At 44.1% G+C, this 20,814-nt stretch overlaps 2 protein-coding genes across 2 annotated transcripts in view; one reads left to right on the forward strand and one right to left on the reverse strand.

The window, feature by feature from the left end:
- snd1 (staphylococcal nuclease and tudor domain containing 1) overlaps nucleotides 1-20,814 on the reverse strand; it is a 400,387-nt gene that overhangs the window by 294,105 nt on the left and 85,468 nt on the right. Inside the window, exons 12-13 of the mRNA XM_083657501.1 lie at nucleotides 7,325-7,425; nucleotides 663-773 (exon numbers count right to left, since the gene is read on the reverse strand). Of these exons, the coding sequence (XP_083513627.1) occupies nucleotides 663-773; nucleotides 7,325-7,425 (212 nt within the window). The remainder of the gene's footprint in view (nucleotides 1-662; nucleotides 774-7,324; nucleotides 7,426-20,814) is intronic.
- On the forward strand, nucleotides 14,882-16,176 carry LOC310794381 (piggyBac transposable element-derived protein 4-like). The gene is made up of 2 exons (XM_083656371.1): nucleotides 14,882-15,243; nucleotides 15,361-16,176. Exons 1-2 carry the CDS (start codon nucleotides 14,916-14,918, stop codon nucleotides 15,915-15,917), a joined length of 885 nt encoding a protein of 294 aa, XP_083512497.1. The 5' UTR covers nucleotides 14,882-14,915; the 3' UTR covers nucleotides 15,918-16,176.

A 20,814-nucleotide genomic window follows, 5' to 3' on the forward strand; every position in this document is an offset into this window, starting at 1 on the left:
CAGGGAATGTGATAGGCTATGACTTATGATGGCGACATTGCTGAAATAAATAAATAACAACAAGGTTGCAGGACCTGCACCGTGTCGCAGATGCAGAGCGAACAGATTTTCTTCTATTCTGTTGAATGCTAAGAGTGCTTTTGCTGTTTACAGCTGTGGGAATACATTAGCAGTTCAAGTCCCAAAAACACTGTAAAAATGTTTGGCTTCACATAAAAGCAAGCCTCAAGCTCATATTCAATTCTGTTCCGCATCCCTACAGCAAAATTTGTCAAGGTTACGCACAACTAGTGGATTGCAGTGTGTGTGTGTGTGTGTGTGTGTGTGTGTGTGTGTGTGTGTGTGTGTGTGAGTGCATGTCTGTGTGTGTGTGGGGGGGGGGGGGGGAGAGACTGTGTGTGTATGTTCATGTAGATTTGCGAGGGAATATACTGTATGTCTGTGAGAATGAGACGGTGTGTTTGTTTGTTTGTTTGATTGAGAGAGAGAGAGAGAGAGAGAGAGAGAGAGAGAGAGAGAGAGAGAGAGAGAGAGAGAGAGAGAGAGAGAGAGAGAGAGAGAGAGAGAGAGAGAGAGAGAGTGAGTGTGTGTGTGTGTGTGTGTGTGTGTGTGTGTGTGTGTGTGTGTGTGTGTGTGTGTGTGTGTGTGTGTGTGTCCCTCACCGTGCTTCTGCGGCCAGCAGCTCGTCATAGTGGGAGGAGCGCTGGTCATCGTCCTGTCTGTATCTGATGACTGTAGCCAGGCCTTTACTGACCAGAGCCTCTGCTATGTTGCTACATAGAGAGAGAGGTGGGAGGAGAGGAGAATGAATGAGACGTCCACCTTCACTGTTTGGAAAAAATACATTCATATTTTAGCCAAAGAAAGTCAAGGCTGCATGAGGATCAGCAATGCAGCGAGGAGTGTGTAAGGAAGAGACAAACAAAAAAAGACAAAAAGAAAACAATAGAATGAGGCCTTTACAAATACCCAAGGTTGCGTCGCTTAGGAGCCGAGGTTGCTGAGATGTTGACGGAGCAAACAGTCACTCACTTCACTAACTAGTTTGTCGCAGTGTCACCGATGTAAAGGAGAATAAAGTGGCAGGGAGTGGGCTGTATGTAGCACTTAGTGGTTAGCCCTTGGACATCCCTGTTTGCCTATCCCCATCTTGCAGGTGCTGTAACAGACAATTCTGCAGGCCTTGTTTTATGAAATGTTTTTGATATTGCCTAAATTGAAACAAACTGGGCATTTCAAAGTACCGTTGCAATTAGCTTAAAGCCGCATTCAGCAATGTTTTTGTGTTAAAATAAGTCTTAAATGCCAAATGGCTGTATATTCTGACAGCAATCACTGAAATAGAGTCAGTAACTTGGAACCCCCAACCCCCCGCTGTCCTCTATCTCTCTCCTGTAGCCTTGCAAGCAGGGCGGACGTATCTCCACAATCGCATTGGATAGTGGGAGGTTGACGCCAAATTTTTATCCAATCAGAGAAATATTGACATTTTCTGGGAAACAGAAGGTCAGATCGCGATGCCTGTAAAGGACTATAGGTATTTGTTTAGGTATCTGTGAGTCTTTACGAATTACGGTTGCAGAGATACGTCCGCCCTGCATGCAGGACTACAGGAGAGAGATAGAGGACACCGGGGGTTGGGGGTTCCAAGTTACTGACCAAAAACTCTATTTCAGTGATTGCTGTCAGAATATAGAGGCATTTAACACTTATTATAACACAAAAACATCACAGAATGCAGCTTTAATATAATGATCTTCGCATCTTCAAAGACTAGGGGTGGGGGAAAAAATCGATTCACTTAAAGGCCCATTCCGTTGGTTTTGGCGAGAAATAAATGTGCACAAAGTGTTTATTATTGGCACTGAGTGAATGCGCCTTGACGTCACTTAAAAATGGCGACCAGGGGCGTTTCTCTCCGACCAGCCGTTCAGAAGATACATGGAAAACCGCAGTTTCGAAGTGGATAGCATCTCCCGCCACAGCTAGAGGATGTGACGTCTCGCGCGTTCACGCCGAGCTTGCCTCTTGTCCTACGCTAACAGGAAATGGCTGAAGTAGCTTTTAACGTTACGCTCGTCGCTAGCTGCTAGCTAAAGGAAACAACAAACACAGACTCCAGAAAAAGTCCAGACTAAATAAATAAATATTTATCTAATGAAGCCCGTCTGGCCAGACAGCAGCAATGTGACCGACATCGGGGGGAAACTAGAGTCAGGACTGTGTTTTCGGTTCATGAAGGGAACTTGCTGCTTGTAGCTAGTGTAATGTGGTTTTGACCAGATAACGTTAGCTGCTTGCTAATGGATTTTCAAGATTCAAGATTTTTACTGTCACTCCGTAGTACAAGTATCTGACCACCTGGTCAGAAACTCTGCTAACATTACCATCTTGTGTTAAGTAATGCAACCCTAACGTTACTACCGTTATGCTTATGGTCATGGAACATTATTGTTTGACTGCATTTAGCTGCGGTGGTGATTCGTTAGCTTGATGCTATACGCGGCTAACTAATAGATTTAGCTATATTTATAGAAATTACCACCAGCCCCACTAATAACGTTACTGTCTTGTGTTGATAATGAATCTAACAGTCGGAAATATGCCTAACGTTAGCCTACTGTCTGTTATGCTTACGGTACATTGTTTGACGGTAGTCTACCGTACATACAGGGGGAGCAGGCTATTTCCTGGCTTGTGCTAACATGAGTATCCACTTCCCGCAGCCAGCAGGCTCTGACTGCAGTGGGACTGCACATACTAGTAATGTTAGCTTGATGCTAATCGCGGCTAACTAATATTAATTTACATTTATAGAAATTACATCCAGCCCTACTAATAACGTTACCGTCTTGTGTGGATAATGAATTTAACAGTCCTAAATATGCCTAACGTTACTGTTATGCTTATGAAACATTGTTTGATTGTTCAGTTTGGTCAACTCCAGGCATTACCGTACATAAGGGGAGCAGGCTATTTCCTGGCTTTTGCTAACATGAGTATCGACTTGCCCACAGCCAACGCAAGCCAAAACACGACCAAACATGCCACAATAACGTCCCCTAATTCATCCAGAATCCTTCCTGGGCATCTCGAGGCTGATCTGACCGATAAATTGTCCAGGTTGCCGTTTTCAAGTGACTTTTATGAGTTAACGTTACAAAGCAACGAACAGCTCTGCTGTTGCCAGGCAACTACTTGTGCGCGAGCGAGTACGGTGCCCGCGCGTCAGCTCGTTCACACGCTGCCTGCAGTTACACTAACGGCCACCGGCGTCAGTAATAGTGAGTTTTGACGGATTGGGCCTTTAAGTATCGCGATTTTTAATGTCACAATTTTTTTAATCTATCTTTTATTCCAGAATCGATAATCGCATTTTTTTCTGTTTATGTATGAAATGTTACCACTTTCATCCAGCGCTTCCCTCTGCTCCGTGGCTCATACAGCCAATCATGTACCTTGTTAGTACAAGTGACACGGAAACAGCCAATCATTTAACAGACAAACTCCGAGTGCACCCGCCCCATGACGCGCCCCCACTCACACACGACACAGCTAATCATATCCCTTGATCCAGAGCAGAGAGTCCCGACATCTCCTGCAGCACTGTCGAGTTGCAGCAAAATAGACAGTTTGTGTTGTACTCTAAAAGAGTTTCCCCCCACTTGAATCAAATTGTACATTATCAGCTTTATTTTAGCATGCAAAAGTAGCACAAGACCCATTCCTGGCTAATGATCGAGTCTCGCATTTTGGTCCTCCGCTGACGCCACTCGTTTGATCTCACCCGGCGTTACAAAGAATTCGATGTGGGCGAGTTTCAATTCGTGTTAACGTAACGTGTTAACATGTGTTCTATTAATAAGCGCCCGGGAAATTAACGTTAATGTTAAGACACCATTAACGTTAATTAAGGGTCCCCCCAGTGACACTTTTACCTACATCAAGGGTACAGATATTGAAATCGTGGACAGCTACAAATATCTGGGTGTTGTTATTGACAACAAGTTGTGCTTCGACTCACATGTTGCTGCCACATCGAAAAAGGTCCAACAGCGTCTCTTTTTTTTGAGAAAAATGCGATCTTTTAATGTATCTTCTGAACTCATGACACTTTTTTATAGGAGTTTTATTGAATCTGTTTTTATGTTCTGCATTGTGGCCTGGTATGGCAACATAACCATGGCCAACAAGAACAGGCTCGGTAGCCTAGTCAAGGTGGCCAGCAAAGTTTCTGGGAGCACCTTAACTCAGCTCCTCGACCTTTACAAGAGGCAGCTGATAAGGAAAACCACGTCCATCTTGAAGGCCCCTGATCACCCCCTCCATTCGGAGTTTGAGCTCTTGCCCTCAGGGCGTCGGTTTAGAGTGCCCGCGACGAGGACCAAGCGCCTCAAGCTTTCTTTCGTCCCGGCTGCCATCCAGCTGCTAAATGGCAGATAGAACTCAAATTCCTTGGCTTGGCCTGTTTTGCACTTTGCTGCTCACTCTTGCACTTTTTATGATGCTACCTTTTGCACTTTGTGATACCTGTTCATTGCCCTGTGCTTTTTTGTGCTTTTTTGTTTTATGTATGTTTTTAGCTGTCGTTTTATCTTGACTCTTAAGTGTTTGTTTGTTTTTAGCCCGTGTTGTTTTATGTGAGGATTTTTGTGCCTGTTTTAGTGTTTGTGTTGCACTATGTGTGTTTTTAGATCTGTCTGCAAACCAATTTCCCTGCGGGGACAATAAAACTACCTTTGACCTTTGACCTTTGACCAATTTCACAAATACGGACGTCTGCAACGTTACTTTACGGAATGCGGGGCACCCGCAGCTCAATTCACTTCTGTGAGCAGAGACAAAGTTGAACTGTTGGAAAGGTTTTACTTGTACTTTGGGACAGGAATAACTCATTGTGTCATCTATTGAGCACACAGCTTATGACTTTATGTCTTCTGCTTGGGCGGGGTCTTGATGGGTATATAAAACTATGGAGAAATGTACCGCATTTTCAGCGAGGCAAGGCTTTTTCTCGCCCAACCAACGGTGCGCGGTCGCCCTCCAGCCCTACAGCTTATGGCATATTTGTAGTTAAGCAAGTCAAAGCAAAACCCAGGCTTTTCCACACCTCTGATTCACCTAACGTTAACCCTACAACCCTGAAATACACGTTACCAAACGTTTTTTTAGAAGGCTGGTAACGCTAGGCTGTCATCAAAGTAAAACGTCACCATGTCTGTAAATAATGCTGGCAGTTGCACTCAGAGCATGTATGTGTGTGTGTGACAAATTAGACCTACCTGTGTGCCTTGAAAATAAGGTGGTTCAAAATAAAGTGGCTAAATGCAACCTTTTTCTTCTCATGTTTTTTATTAATAAAAACAGGTAATTAAAATTATCAATAATTATCGATATAGACTGATATGAAAGATGTTATATCAATATACTTTTTAACTATATCGCCCAGCCCTACTCATGATATAATATACAGTCTCTAGAAGTGTATGATTCAACTTGTCCCATGTTCTAATCTAGTGTAAAAAAGCAAACAAACTGAAAAAAGAAAAAAAAAAAAAAAAAAAATCGCAATAAATCGTAATATCGAATCGCAATAATCGTAGAATCGCAATACTTAAGAATCGCAATATATATCGAATCGGCACCCAAGTATCGTGATAGTATCGAATCGGGAGATAAGTGAATCGGCACAGCCCTATCAAAGACACGCACTCATACATACTAGAATCAGCCCAGCTTGGACTACTAAACATTACTCATAAGTTGGGTAAAAAGTAAAAACCGGCTCCAAATTATTATTTTATACTTATAGGCTTTACTTTAAAGGATGTCTCGATGATTACTCACCTCGCAAATGGAATCAAAGTTTTTGGCCAAATTTTCACTCAGACTCGTGCGAATAAAGTAAGAGATCCAAAACACCGCCAACTCAAAGAAAACTTGCTGACACCCAACACATGACCCAGGAGTTATTACCACCAAATGGAAAGTAGTCTGTACAATCACGATCGCTCGGGTTACCATCCTCCTTTCCCCCTCTGTTGCAAGCCACTTCCCCTTATCACATCCATACAGCAAGTGAATGACGTGGCCCTTTGACAAACTTGTTATTTTTCGACAAACTCTCCAGCAGAGCCCATTTCTCTCAAAACTGCTACCGAGCACCAAGTCTCTCTCACTAAAACGAGGGAAATTGTAAGAAATATGGTATATCATGAGAGGCTGGTGTAGTCAGCTAATGCTGCTGGCTGTTCATCATGGAGCAGACTAGTTGGTATCGTCGGCTAAAACTGCTGGCTGTTCCTCATGGAGCAGAGCGCTTGGTGTAGTTGGCTAATACTGCTGGCTGTTCCAGCAGTTCTGGCTGTTCTGGCAGCTAATGCCGCTGGATGATAATTGGCAAGTCCTAAGGCTGGGTCCTGACCTGTGCATGTCCATACTGTTAAGACGCTAACAAGAATACAGGTCTGATGAAAGATCAAAAGGAGAGTGGCTTTCAGTAGCTTTTGTTTGAGAGGCGGGAATATGCTTCTGAAGGTTATTTTCAAGTCATGATGCATTAAATGCAGTTTGGATTAAATTTGATCCACTGAATAGTTTTTATAAAAGTATATATCTTCTGCTTGGCTACAGTGCTGTATAAAATAAGCATCCCAAAACTGGATTCCTTCAAAACAGCGTTTGAAGCTAGAAAATAATTGCTTTCGCTGAGGCACCCCTTCCCATGAAGTGTAGAATACAAAGAAGCCCTTTCAGGTTACTTTTTGATTCATGATGAGATTAGAAGTTCTAAGCTTTTACAAATGATTCTTCTTTGTCGTGATGCATCAGATGCACTCCACTTGAAAGCTTCCCTCAGAAAGAAAGACAGCTATATTACAAGAATGAAATGTGTTCCCTCACACACTGACAAATTACATATGCTCTGCCAGGAAGGTCCCATATATCTGTCACAAACTCCTCCAGGAACCTTCAGGTATTGGGTACACAGAGATAAACATAGCATTTTTACTTGTTATCCCGCAAGGTAGGAAGGGATAGGCTTCAAACTAGTTCAAATTGTATAGACTTTTCACAGAATTGTGTTGCTAGGGAACAGTTTGAAACCTAGCTAGCTTATGTCTTGTCAATTATTTTACTAGCAAACACTGCAACAGGAGGTAAGCTGGGGGCAATTTAGAATGTTTGTTGTTGTTGAAAACAAGAGTTGAAAACATCTACAGAGTAAACTTGCAGGAGAATGGAAAACAGACAATGGCGTCAGACAATTCAGGACTAAAGAAAGTAGACATCCAAGTGGGATATACTGAGGCCCATTACTTACATGCCGCCGATTGTGACTGTAGCACAGGTGCGTTCTGCGAAGGCAGGGGTGCCTTCTCCCGCGCCGGTGGCCGCTCTGATGTAGTCCACTGTCACATTGACCTAGAGGAGCACATAGGGAGGAGGTCAAAAACAAACACCCCTAGAGCACTGAGACAAGCTGCAGGCAACATAGGCTACTCAATATAGTTGGCAATGTTGGGGGTGTTTTTGTTGTTGAGTTGGTTGGCATTCAGTGTGTGCGTGCGTGTGTGTGTGTGTGTGTGTGTGTCTGTGTGTGTGTGTGTGTGTGTGTCTGTGTGTGTGTGTGTGTGTGTGTGTGTGCCAGTTCCCAAGGTCACCCCGAGTCAGTGTGAATCACGTCAGGCAGCACTGTAGATCTCCCCAGAGGAGCAGTATCTACACACTAGGGTTGTTTCGAACACACACACACACACACACACACCCACAGTCAGAGAGGGAACCGTGATAGAACTCATATGACCCTATACTGTGTATTCCCACCACAGCTCCTGCTCCCTAGAGACGGACTCCAACCCACCCACACTGAAGATACAATTTTGTCGCTCCACGTGGGCCAGACAAAGGCACACAGTACCAACAGCAGGGACGCAGTAATACTGGTATAAAGATGGGCAGATAAAGAACTACGTGTCAGCCGACTCAGACAAGTGCGATGCGAGGGGGAAAAAAAGTGTAAATCTGGCTCTACATCGCTGCTTCCCGTTGCGGCTTAGACACGAGGCAAACCGGCGCCGAGACAACAGAGACAAGGCTATTACAGGGACATGAAAGAGACGCCACCCAGGACATCGAAAGACACGGGCTTGTCATTAATCTGAGGCCCGGACAGGACGAGGACAAGACAGAGAGAAGAGCTCCTGTCTGGGCAGGATAGATGTGTTGCCGTACGCGGCTCGGCTGGAAGCGCTGGATTTATTCCCAGAGGGGAGTGAAAATAAGAGGATACTGGCAGAGGGATTATTTTATTTATTTATTTATTTTAGGCCAGAAGTGGCTGCAAGTAGGTTTTTGAAATGCCTATAGTAAATGAATTAGAGGTGCTAGTGAGTTACAGGTGTCACTCAACACCGGAGTTCAGCATTTAGATGCTTAAAGTGTAACTAACCCCCAAAACACTTTTTTTCAGCTTTTAACCAATATATATGACTTTGGGGGTGATGTGTGAAGAATTCTGGTCAGAATTTCCACATTTGACACCAAACTGTTGCCATTTTACCATTTGTATCATTTTTCAGCAGCATAACTGGCATAAGCGCCCTCTAAGGGTGGAATACTGCTTTTTTTTTCTTTTCTCAAATAAATGGGAGATTAGGGGCACACTGACGTCACAGTGCCCCCAAAGACTATGGGATTTCAAGATAATTACTCCCCTACCCCCCCTGTACCCTTTCGGCTCCTCAGAACTCCAAGCCTATTCCTATTGAAGTTTGCTCTTAAAATACTGAACCAAACGTCGTCAAAGTTGGCACATGTCTTAATTATAGTTAGTTTCCCGCTGAATGTGTCATTACTTTATTAATATCTTACCTGGATAAGCTCGAATGATGATGTTTATATTATCAGTCCGAGTTAAAATCACTGTCTCCAGCCCAGGCAGGTGGGAGAGAGTCATACTGTAAACTTCATGGACGAGCCGCAAGCTCCGGGGGCGCGCGCAGCAGCAGCTGGGCTCTCTGTGCTCTGAGAGCAGAGAGAGCACAGTCTGACATTTCCGCGGCTATCAGTCCGACTTGGAAGCACTTTCTCTCGGCCAGTCAAACGGGAAAGTCTGCTTTCTCATGCACCCGCGGGGCGCGCGCAGCAGCACACAGCAGCAGTGAGAGGCGGGGCTTTCAACAGTCTGACATTTCAGCAAACAAATCTCGTCGCAGTTTAGCGGACATGGAAAATATAACGCTATACTACGACGTGACAACGTGACAAAGCTTCTCTAAACATATCGGCTAATATAATATCATCACTGTGTACAAGCAACGCCAACTTCTCAGGAAATCAAGTCAGCAGAGCAGAGCGACTGGCTCTGTCTGTGTGTGTGTGCTCATCGGGGGGATTTGCATAGGAACAGTCTGTGAGGAGGAGAAGAGCTCTGCGCTGCCTCCTGCGCCCTGAGAGGAAAAATCACAGGTGCTGTAACTTTCAACAAGAATCACGAAAAGCCCCAAAACGCAAATTAAAAACGGATTTCATTGCGCGGTTTATCTCTAGTTAGACGAGGGAATTACGTGGAGAAATCTCGCATTGTGTTACCCCAGAGCGAGAGGTTTGTCCTCACTGTGCTGTGAGCTGCGAGCAGCGAGGCTCTTTTAACGTAAGTTTAGACAAGCCACGCACACACACATGGGACAAAATGGGACAAAAATAATTAAATTTCTAGTTCGCCACTGAATGGCCAAATTGATATAACTATCAACAATTTTGAGCAACACTCTTTCCATACATGCCACCAGCGTTGGCTAGTTGTTGATATTTATAAAGATATTGCCCCTCTCAAAAAAATTATTTTTGAGGCGGTAGGCAAACTGTAATGGCGTCCATTTCCGAAAAAAAATCTTGACTTGAACACAGCCAAAGAGTTTAGTATAGACAAGAGCATATGTAATTTCTTGGTTTTTTCCATAGGTATTTTCAAATCACTGTTCTGATACATATCTGGGGGGTTAGTCCCCCTTTAAGTTCAATATTGACATTACCAACAGTTTTATATTTAGGGGTACGATCAGAAAGACAAAAAAAAACATGCAGGCAAAAAAAAGGGTAGATTTAAACCCTGGGGAGGGGCGGGGATCAGCTGTGTATTTGATCAAGCCATATTGTATCCATATGATTTGGATGTTCAGCTTCACAGTTTAGAGTCAACATCCCTTGACAACAGACATTGACTGCCCCTCATAATATCAGCAACTGAACTGGTTTGCAATCCTCTCAACAGTGGCCAATTCAGCCTCCCTCTTTTTGAAGCCTATGCGGAAATTGCATTCTCTCAAATGGCCAGTGGGGGGCGCAGTTTGTGTAGCACTCCCCAGGAACATGCATTCAACTCTATGGGAAACGAGTCAACTTCTCTCTCGGTCTATGTCTTAAATAAACACTTTCCAAATGAGTTTATGGTCTAAAAAAACAATTTCAAGTCTTTTTCATGCTCTTACGCCCTCCGTTTTCTAAATTATAGCCCCATTTCGAGGAAAATAGACAACATACATCAGATAATAAGAACAGTAATACTGTAGGGGCAGCAATGTGCCGCAAGGCATCTAGTCTGCGGAAAGCACACAAATAAGAAATGTGTTAAGCAACCTAGCAACCAATGCTAGCAGATAGCAAGTAATAGTTTAGCAAATTCTCAGAAAAAATAGCGTTACTTTCTGACATTTTAATAATGTTAGTAGACACGTAACTGTATAGATACTAGGGATGTTCATCAATTATCGAAAATCGATAATCGATCGTTAACTCATTCACTGCCAATATCTGACTGGCATTTTTGGCACAGGCCAAGTATTTCCATAATGTTTGGTCATCTTTCAAGACCCACAGTAAATTCTGTACTAGGACTACAGTGATGTCCAATACCTCGAAATGAAGATATAAGTCTCTACTTTCACCCCCAAAAAGAAAGTTAGCTTTTAGCATGTTCTGTACTCTACTTATAACCCTTTTTATACACCCCATGTTCACCAAAAAAAGCCTGTCTGGGAAGAGAAAAGGGAGAAAAAAGCATTTTTGTAAAAGGGCACAATCTCAGGCATAACTCACTCTCAATTCTTTTATTTTGAACTGTATTGACATCAGACATGTAAATATTATTCGTTAGGACACAAATGACAAAAAAAAATATATATATATATATATATATATATACACACATGAAGTGCTTTTTTTTTACATTCAACAATACAGTTTACTCGGTGTGAGTGTGCAGACAGACAGACAGACAGACAGACAGACACACCGACAGACAGACAGACAGACAGACAGACAGACACACACACACACACACACACACACACACACACACACACACACACGATCCCCCTTTTAGATTTCTAACCCAACATAGGATAAGCAATAACCACGCCCTGTGGCGCTGGGATTGGCCAGGAGCAACACTGGAGGGCGAGCAGCCCAGCGATTACATGAACCAACTGAATAGCTCTTGAGAAGGACAGCGGGCTGCTGTGAGTGCCTTCTGCCCGCTGCTGCCTAGCTGTTCCTGTGTTTATTTTGATTTGTTCTGGTACACCGTCCTCGTCTCCCTGTCATATCTATGATCGTTCCCGTTTTCCCCTCGGCTATTCAACACGTCCTCACCGCCCTCGCAAACTGATCGATCATTTCCTCATTCCTCCGATGATCAAACACATCTCTTGATTACTTTCTCCCGTTTTCTCCTGGCTGGCACAGAGGAAGGCGACTCCAGCTCGGCGTTACAATGGCGTTTCTCCTGTCTGCACAAGGAAGCGTTACCCGCTCTCTGCTATTCCTCTTGCTCAATTTATAAAACAACAGCTGCGGTATGTGTTTGATCGCGTGCTGTCGGCTACCCTTTGAAGGCAGGGACCTGTGTCTGTGTGACAGGCTGGGCAAGTGTTTGCTGCAGGCGCTGCACCAATAAAAACAAAAACACGTCAAACACGTCCTTGGCGGGGAAGGCCATTGCTGATAACACGTCAAAGACGTCATTGGCGGTGAATGAGTTAAGGATTGGAATCGATCCTGTGGCATTTGGATCGATTTTTTAATTATTAAAAAAAAAAAAAAAGCTTCATATAGTCTCTAGTTTTCTGGCTGGGCACAGGCCTTTGTGCCAACAAAACTGTTTTAAACATGGGAAATTCACACCGGCATGCGCCGGGGACAGCAGTGTTGGAGAGGAGACACATTGAAATAAAGAGTTCATTGAGGAGAACACGTTGTCTTTCGTATTTTCTGCCATAGGCATTAATTTTGTAAAAAAAAAAAAAAAAAAATTAAATATTGAAAATTTTCTAAGTATTAATAAAATCGATGATCGATAATTGATCGTTAATTTTCACCGATTATCGATTTTGGAAAATTTTCTAAATGAACATCCCTAATAGATACCATACATGTAACGTGACACTCATAACATGGCGGACCATTTAACGTTATCTAACATAGCAGGCTGGAGGCTCACACCACGGTCTCTTGGCCAGGCCCCGGACAAGACGGTGGTCGGCTGGCTGGACTGCTACTCGCCCATACCTTCGGGCTAAAAGTTATTATATATTTTGTTTTTCTGGACCATTTCACCACTTCAACCAGCCAGCTAGCGAGCTAGCAATCTAGCAACCAGAAGCGAACAACAAGATGGCAGTCAGTTTCAAGCCATGGATGTATTCAAGCCAAGCCTGTGAGACAAATTCGGAAACTCCCCCGGCAGCCGCTAGGGGCAGCCGCACCCTTTCCCCGTACTTCTGCGTAGAATTAATCCATTCAACCAATAGAGACACTGCATGTAATAGGCCACGCCCATCACGGGGGAAGAGCTCCATTCATTTCCACACACCAGCGTCATTTTCCTTGAATTAACCCATTTCAGACGGGATGACGTTCGCGTCATTCTCCCTTTAAAGACGGGATGCCGTTCGCGTCAATATACCTTTGAAGACGGGATGACGTCTACGTCAATTTGTAGTTTAGCTGTAGTTTTTCGCCTATTTCCGGTCTCTAGGCAAATGAAATCATTCAGAAAACACACGTGGGGTCTCGCAATGCATTCTGGGATTGTTTTGGGAAGGAAAAGTTTTTTTTTTCTTCACTTTGAGCGGATCTGTAGAGCGATGGAGGAAGAAAATAATATTAGCGAAGGAAGCGATTTTGAAGACGCGGAATATTCTGAACATTCCACCGTTGATGAAGAGTTAAATGATGACCCAGTTACAGACCCCGATTGGCAGCCCTTGGACAGAGATCAGTGGGTCAGAACTATGTTTCAGGATGACGATGACGATGAGTCTGACGAAGAAGACCAATTCGAAGGCTTCCATGGAAACTGGGTAACGGAGCAGCGCTGTTACCGTCCTGTGCCGGTCAAAGCGTTCAAAAGGGTGCCCGGGGTGAAAAGCGGTGTTGGCTTACAAGCCGATTCCACACCTCTATTTTCTTTCGAGAAAATTTACACGGAGGAAATGTGGGACCGTCTTGTCACGGAGACGAACCGATATGCCGACCAGAGACGCACAATTCCCCCAGCCAAAAAAGCAGCCAAGTGGACCCCGGTAACAGTGAAAGAAATGAAAACATTCATTGGGCTGTGTCTCGCCATGGGGATAATGAAACTTCCCGTCCGAAGAGAGTACTGGCGGCTATCCAAAAACATCTTCAAAACCAACTTCGGCCAGAATATGTCCCGGGACCGATTTGACGCCATTTGGAGGTAGGCTAAGAACAATAATATTATCCTTGTTATTATAACCATTGCGTGATATAGATGCGCCCCATTGAATAGGATGCGCTATATAAATAATAGTAGTTTGATAGATAAAATGTAACATTAGTACCATTGTTATGATGCCCTAAGGGAAATGAAATATATTGCAAATGTATTAGAGGTGTAGTGGGAGTATTGCCATAGTAGCGAGCTTATACACTGGGGTAAGAAACCCCTGCTGGGCTCGGCTGCTACACCTATTGTGTGTGGGCAAACACCTAGTAGGCCTATTGTTATTCAATTGTCAGGAATGTGGAGAGAATGCGCTTCACTCTTTGCACCAAGACAGACACTGCACTTAGACAGACCCTGTAACCCTCAAGTGTAACTAACCTATATAATGATATAGCCTACAATTTTTCATTTCATCCAAGATGTGTCTACTTGTATATAATATACAATACAATATACAATATTGTATACAATATACAAGACATTATATTGTTTATAATATATTGTAATATGTGTCTAATTACCCCCCCTCCCCTACCCCCCCTCTTCCATCCTCCCCTCTCTCACCTCTTCAGATACCTTCACCTCCAAGATAACAACGCACGAGGCGACCCAGCTGATAAGCTCTGGAAACTGCGCTGGTACCTGGACTTCCTGAACCAGCGCTTCCAGGACCTCTATGAGGTCAACGGCACAGTCAGCATTGACGAATCAATGATCAAGTTCAAAGGCAGGCTTGGCTTCCGGCAATACCTGCCAATGAAGGTACTGCTGATTGATTGATCAAATTGTCTCACCTCTATTTTGCCTATGTAACCTGCATCTTTTGGTAATGTGTGAAATAAACATTCATTCATTCATTCATTCCAGCCAACCAAATGGGGCGTGAAGGTTTGGGTGATGGCGGAGAGCTCAACAGGCTACGTTCCGCACTTCAAAGTAAGGAAAAAAATCAGCACACCAAGAATATGCAAATATGTATTCTGTAATGTGTTGTTATTTGAGTGACCTTTCAAGCACCCAAGGCCCTTCCTCAGACTTGTGTTTCTTCTTGCAAACTCCCCAGGTGTACACAGGACGTGAAGCGGCGCCGCAGACGGGCCTGGCACAGCGCGTGGTGCTGGACCTCGCCAAGCCATACAATGGCACCTTCCTGTCCATTTATATGGACAACTTCTACACCAGTGTAGAACTCCTCCAGGAGATGAACGGCCTTTTCCTGTACGGCTGTGGCACCCTTCGGGCCAATAGGAAGGGGCTGCCGAAGGACCACAGCCTGACAAAGAGGGCTGCGCTGGGGAAGCACGAGTTCCGGGTGGCACAGCAGGATGACCTCACCTTCTGCGTGTGGCAAGACACAAAGACGGTGATGGTCTTGTCCAATCACCATGACCCCAGCGCAACAGGGACTGTAAGGCGGAGGAGAGATGAGACCCACCGGGCTGATGTGGTAGTGCCCGCTTGCCTGGCGGACTACCAGAGCCACATGAAAGGTTTGTTTTACAGATTTATGTTTTATAAACAAAAATTAAAATACTGTAAGCTTATATTCACTGAGGTCATTTGAGTGAAAATGTACGTATGTAAACAGAGTTCCATGTGTGTTCCAGGTGTGGATCTCCTCGACCAGATGATTGGATACTATGGTTTCGATCATCGGTCAAAGAAATGGTGGCGGCGTGTGTTCTTCTGGGGCCTGTCTGTGTCGTGCTACAACGCCTACGTTGCAGCCAGGTCTGTTGGAGGAAGGCACAAACATTACAAGGACTGGCTGGAGACCTTGCTGGAGGAGCTCATCACACCGGTGACAAGGAGGGCCCCTCCTGTGATCCCTCCTCCTTCTCCTCCTCCTCCTCTGTCCCCAGCTTCCAGACCAGCCTCTCCATTTGGCTCTCCTTCCACTCCAGAGAGCAGGGGAGCCTCCCCAGCACCAAGCACATCGAGCAGGGCAGCCTCCCCAGCACCCAGCACGTCAGGAGAAGCCACAGGTCCCCCAATGCACGACTTCGGGAAGGTGTTTGAGAAGCGGAAGCTCTGCAGGGAGTGCCAGTTGTTGCTGGACAAAAAAGATGTAGTAGGCAGTGGGCTAACTGTGTATGGCTGCATACAGTGTGACCTGCCTGTCCACATTGAGTGTTTTGGAAAACACTACAGACATTTTTTGTAAGTGTTTGCTAAACACTAGCTGACACTTTAGACACTTGCCCCTTTGATGGTAAATGGACTGCATTTTTTTTTATGGTTGCAAGGGGACACAAGGGGGCAGTGTGGAGCACATTTTTGATTTTATTTGAGTGGTTTGGAGTGATTTGTTGCTTGTTTTTTCATACGTTTTTTAGTTTTTTAAAAATTTTCTGTGTTTACAGCAATATTTGACAATGCTATTGAATTGTCATACCAATAAACACCTTTTACAAGGAAAGCCACATGTGTCAGCTCTCAAATGCCTTTTAAAGTGTGTTTTTATCTTCTACAGAGGCTGAGATATCACTATTTTAGTAGGCGTTGACATTTCTATGAAAAGTTCAGGATTTGGGGGTCTATTATCAAATCGGACTTAGGTTTTAGAGGCTATTTTTTAGGCGAAAATAGGCTGAAATGGGTTAAACATAGCTAAAAGCTGTTGTGTGGTGGGGCTGCGCAGAAAACAAATGTAAAAAATCGCCAGTTAAAGTTTTTTGTACTCCTGAGCAAAACAAGGAAGCCATTGAGAATTGGCGAGAAGAAAAATGTGGATCTAGCTGTCAAGAAGTAAGTTGGAGTGTTCATCTTCCGTATATACAATCTTTTGGTGCAACACGCAACCATGCACGTGACATAGGAGAACGCCAGGATTGGACAGGAGTTTGTGTTTTCCCCCGTCTTGGGCGTGGTTTCTGAATGATGACGCGTTACGCAGTGTCTCTATCAACAATGAGCAGGAAGTGGGAGATTCAAGCCTCATTTTCTGGTATCAAAACCCAATGGGCTCACTTTATCCAGATCTATTACCGGTATATACTATCTATGCCTCTCACCCATAGCACAACGTGCAGCATCTTCCCTTTTTAAACACGTCATTCATTTTGTAACCATGCAGATAACCCATTCTCATTGGCATGAAGGAAATTATTTTATCCGTGCTGCGCCATGGAAACTCCTCCTTTCCTCATAGCCCAGACATGACGGGGTAACGTCTATTCAGCCTTATCAACAAGTGAAGCCATTTACAGTATATGAGGAAATGACGTTCTTTCTTTGCGCCTTACTTCTTCTGTTAGTTATATTTGTGTTTAATGGCTGTGTGTGGCCAGACACGGGTAATAAGGTGATTGTGGGATGGAGGAGAGACGAGAGAATGGGGAAAAACAGGAGGAATGAGAGTAAGCTGAGAACAAGACGAACAGAAAGAAGAGGAGATCAAGAGAAGCAACAGAAAAGAAGCGGGAATGTGAAGAGTGTAAAGCAAAAAGTAGATCGAAATGGAAAAGCAAAATATATCGTCAGATTCCATAAGCGGTGAGCCCAGAACACCAGCGGTTCTCCATTAAGCGAGGTGATGATAGATTAAAAGCTTTGACAAAGCGATGTTAGATTAGAGAAGTTCCAGGCCCATTCTCCACGGGCCATCTAACCGATCTCCTGATAAGGCAAAGCCATCTATAAGAACCCCCCAGAGGAGGAGGGGGGGGGCAATGGATTGTGTGGTGGAGGGGACTGATGAGGTGGAGGATAGCAGGAGGAACGATACCAAATGTCTTTGCTCAGCGAGGGGACAAGCGTGGCTGACTGCGCCAGAGGAAACATGTTTGCAAGTGTAATGGGAGTTTGTGTGTGTGTGTGTGTGTGTGTGTGTGTGTGTGTGTGTGTGTGTGCGCATTGCAAACTGTGACAGTGTGTGTGTGTGGGAGAGATTCATGTTTCTGTATACACTGATGCCAGTTTTTCCAGGATGTTTCCTAATGCAGCTTAACCCCACCCCCTCCACACACAGCATCTTGATAGGGTGCCACCTTGCCGAAAATAATTTGATTGGGAATGGTCTGAATGAACCACTCAAGAAAAGTGATGGCAAAACTGAAATGCTTATAACTGAATTAAAATGAATGACAATAAATGACACCACTTCTACAGACTGGTTCCTCTCCGTTATACTGACTGACGACCTTGAGGTAGTGAGCCCCCCCCCCCGTAAAAGTTGATGTACAGCATTCAAGAAAATAGGCTTCTTTGTTCCTTCAATAAAACATTTATGAGGGAAACACCTGCGACTGTTGAGCAGAGGTGTGGCCTCAAACTGGAACCTGGATTTGGGGTCTGGATGTGAGGGGGGGGAACAGCTGCTCTGAAGAAGCAAAGACAGAGAAGGACGAGGGAGGCCCGGGAGAAAGGAGACAGAGAGAGCGAGTGAGACAGAGATACAGCCAGAGAGAGAGAGAAGCCATGTTTCCATTCAGGTTTTGCACCAATTCTAAGCAAATGTTTGAAAAGTCAACAATCTTAAAATTCAAATCAGGTGTGTTTCCATAAACGGCTGTGAAGCGAATAGGTAGGTTGTGTGTGGGCCCGAGGGTGAGACAAGATTATGGAGAGAGAGAGAGAGAGCGCTTTCCAATAGTTACTTGCCATAGGAGAAGTAATAATTATTATGTCGTGTAATCTGCTGGTGGTCGTATTTCTGACAGTGTATCTATATCTATATGTATAGTGCATCTATCTATATCTGAGAAACGAGTCAAAACAAAACAAAACAGTTCTGGGAGTTGTGCAAAAGGCAATTTAGGGACAGAGTGAGATCCTTTGGGTGCAACACTTTAGGATCCAGAACAACATTTGATCTGCTCCAGGATTACCGGGCCGTTTGGGCCGGTCAGGGCGCCGCTCTGTACTGCCAGCAGAATGCATCGCAGCAGACCGGACAAGCTGCAAGCTGTGAACAAACAAGTGACAACCTCAGGCTTGGACAGATGAGTTTCCATCTCCCTTTTGTGCATTAACTGTTTTTCGTAAAAGGCAAAAACAAAAAAATCTAAATATGTTCATGGAAACACAACTAGAGAGACAGAGAAAGAGAGAATGAGAAATCAAGAAAAGGTGTATGTAAGAGAGAGCTTTAAGTTGCTGCAGTGTTGTTAGTAGGGTTGTCAAAAGTATTGATAGTATCGAAAAAGTATCAATACTGAAAATTTGAATCGGATACAATACTCAATTGCAACAGGCAGGGGCGCCGTATAGGGGGGGAAAGGTAGGACGATTCTAAGGGCCCTTGAAGCTGACAGGGGCCCTGTCAGCTTCAAGGGCCCTAAAAGCTTGGACACTAGGCAATTTTTTGCAGTATTAAATTATTAACCTATTGTAATGAATATACTATTTTATTCAATGTACTAGTAAAACGAATTGCTTCTTTTTGGCAAAAAAGAAAAAATCCTCTTGCAGACACACACCCCTTCGATTTTCAAGAAATGGTTTCTCCCTGCTGAGAAATAGGCACGCCTCCCATCCAGGCAGCGTGGTGGGCAGAGTTGCGCGCTGATCAATCAGATGAGAGGAGAGAGGAGAGACCAGCAACATGCCAAAAGAAAGAGAGGAGAGAGAAAAGAAAGGACAACAGTTCCTCACGCAGTTTTATAGGAAGGCAGGTGAGGTGAGTGCTGGAATGGTGCAGCTGCTGTCTGCCTGTCTCTGTGTGAGGCGAGGCAGATAGGCTACACTACGTGAATCACTCTGCCTGCCATGTTAACCTAGAGAACTGTCTAGTCTGTCCCGCGCCATCTGAACATTTATTCAACTTTTCTTAACTACTGTATATAATAAGTAATAATAATAATAAAAAAATAAGAAGGATCAACACAATTTATTTGTCCACATAATGACCATCATATGAAAGGAAAAGCAGCCCACAAATGACAGCCAATGAGAAAAGGAGAACATAATGATATTAAGACTGAATAATGATATCACAACAGTCTCATGCTAAACACTCTCCTGTTGGACTCCACATGTGTATCAATATTATTTCTAGTCATTAGTTGATAGTGTTTCTTTGTTCCCTCTGGTGTATTCAGAGCAGAGAGAGAGTATGATGATTCAACAGGGATGAGAGTGAGAAAAGGAACAAATATTGATGGTTAAGACTGAATAATGACAACACTACAGTGTTATCCTAATATAATTTAAAATGCGATATTATCCTCTAAATCAGCTTCAAACAGCCCAAATTTTTCGCCGGCGCCCTTCGGACGCCGGCATCAGTGGGGCCCATGCTATGTCCTGTCATGGGGCCCAAAATCCCTGGCGGCGCCCCTGGCAACAGGTATCGATAAGTATCAATACTAAAAATGTGAAACGGATACAATACTCATTTGCAACAGTTTCAATAGCAGCAGTGTTTCTTTTAATGAGAAATCACTGATTTTTCCCTCCCTATCATTGGTGGGCATCTGTTGCTTCAACAAGCTTAACGTGTTCTGATGGCTAGAGCAGGGGGAATCTGCTGTCTAAGTTCAACCTTTTATCAGGCCTATGTTACGGAGAAGTGTGCATCTGTCCGTCCATCTGTCTAACTTTTTTGTTATGCCTCTTGATGTGTCGTCATCCCCCCCTTCCCGTGGTATCGAAAATGGTATGCAGGGGTGTCAAACTCAATTTCATCCCGGGCCACAGTACCATTAGAATTATAGGGAAACAATGGCAAACAGACAACTAGTAGCCTACACCTATTATTTAATTTAACAATAGCTATTTTTAGCCATTTTGCAAAGAATTGTATTGCACAAATAAATTGTATTGTTTGCTAGCTCTCGCTGGCCACATAAAATGAGGTGCCGGGCCGGATTTGGCCCCCGGGCCTTGAGATTGACACGTGGTCTAGAGTATCGATATTTTTCTGAGTATCGGTATTGAAGTAGAAATTATAGCATCGTGACACCCCTAGTTGTCAGTAGTCTGTAAAAGCAGCTGGCTATCATTTAATGAAGTGAAAGGAAGGAGTGGAAGGAAGAAACCTCAGGCTGAGAGAGAAAAACCCAGACTCAGGAGGAGGAAGAGATCCCCATCAGGATTTTGAACCATGGGACCTGGTGACG

This window comes from Poromitra crassiceps (genome assembly GCF_964638095.1).
Source record: "Poromitra crassiceps genome assembly, chromosome: 2".
Lineage (NCBI taxonomy): Eukaryota > Metazoa > Chordata > Actinopteri > Beryciformes > Melamphaidae > Poromitra > Poromitra crassiceps.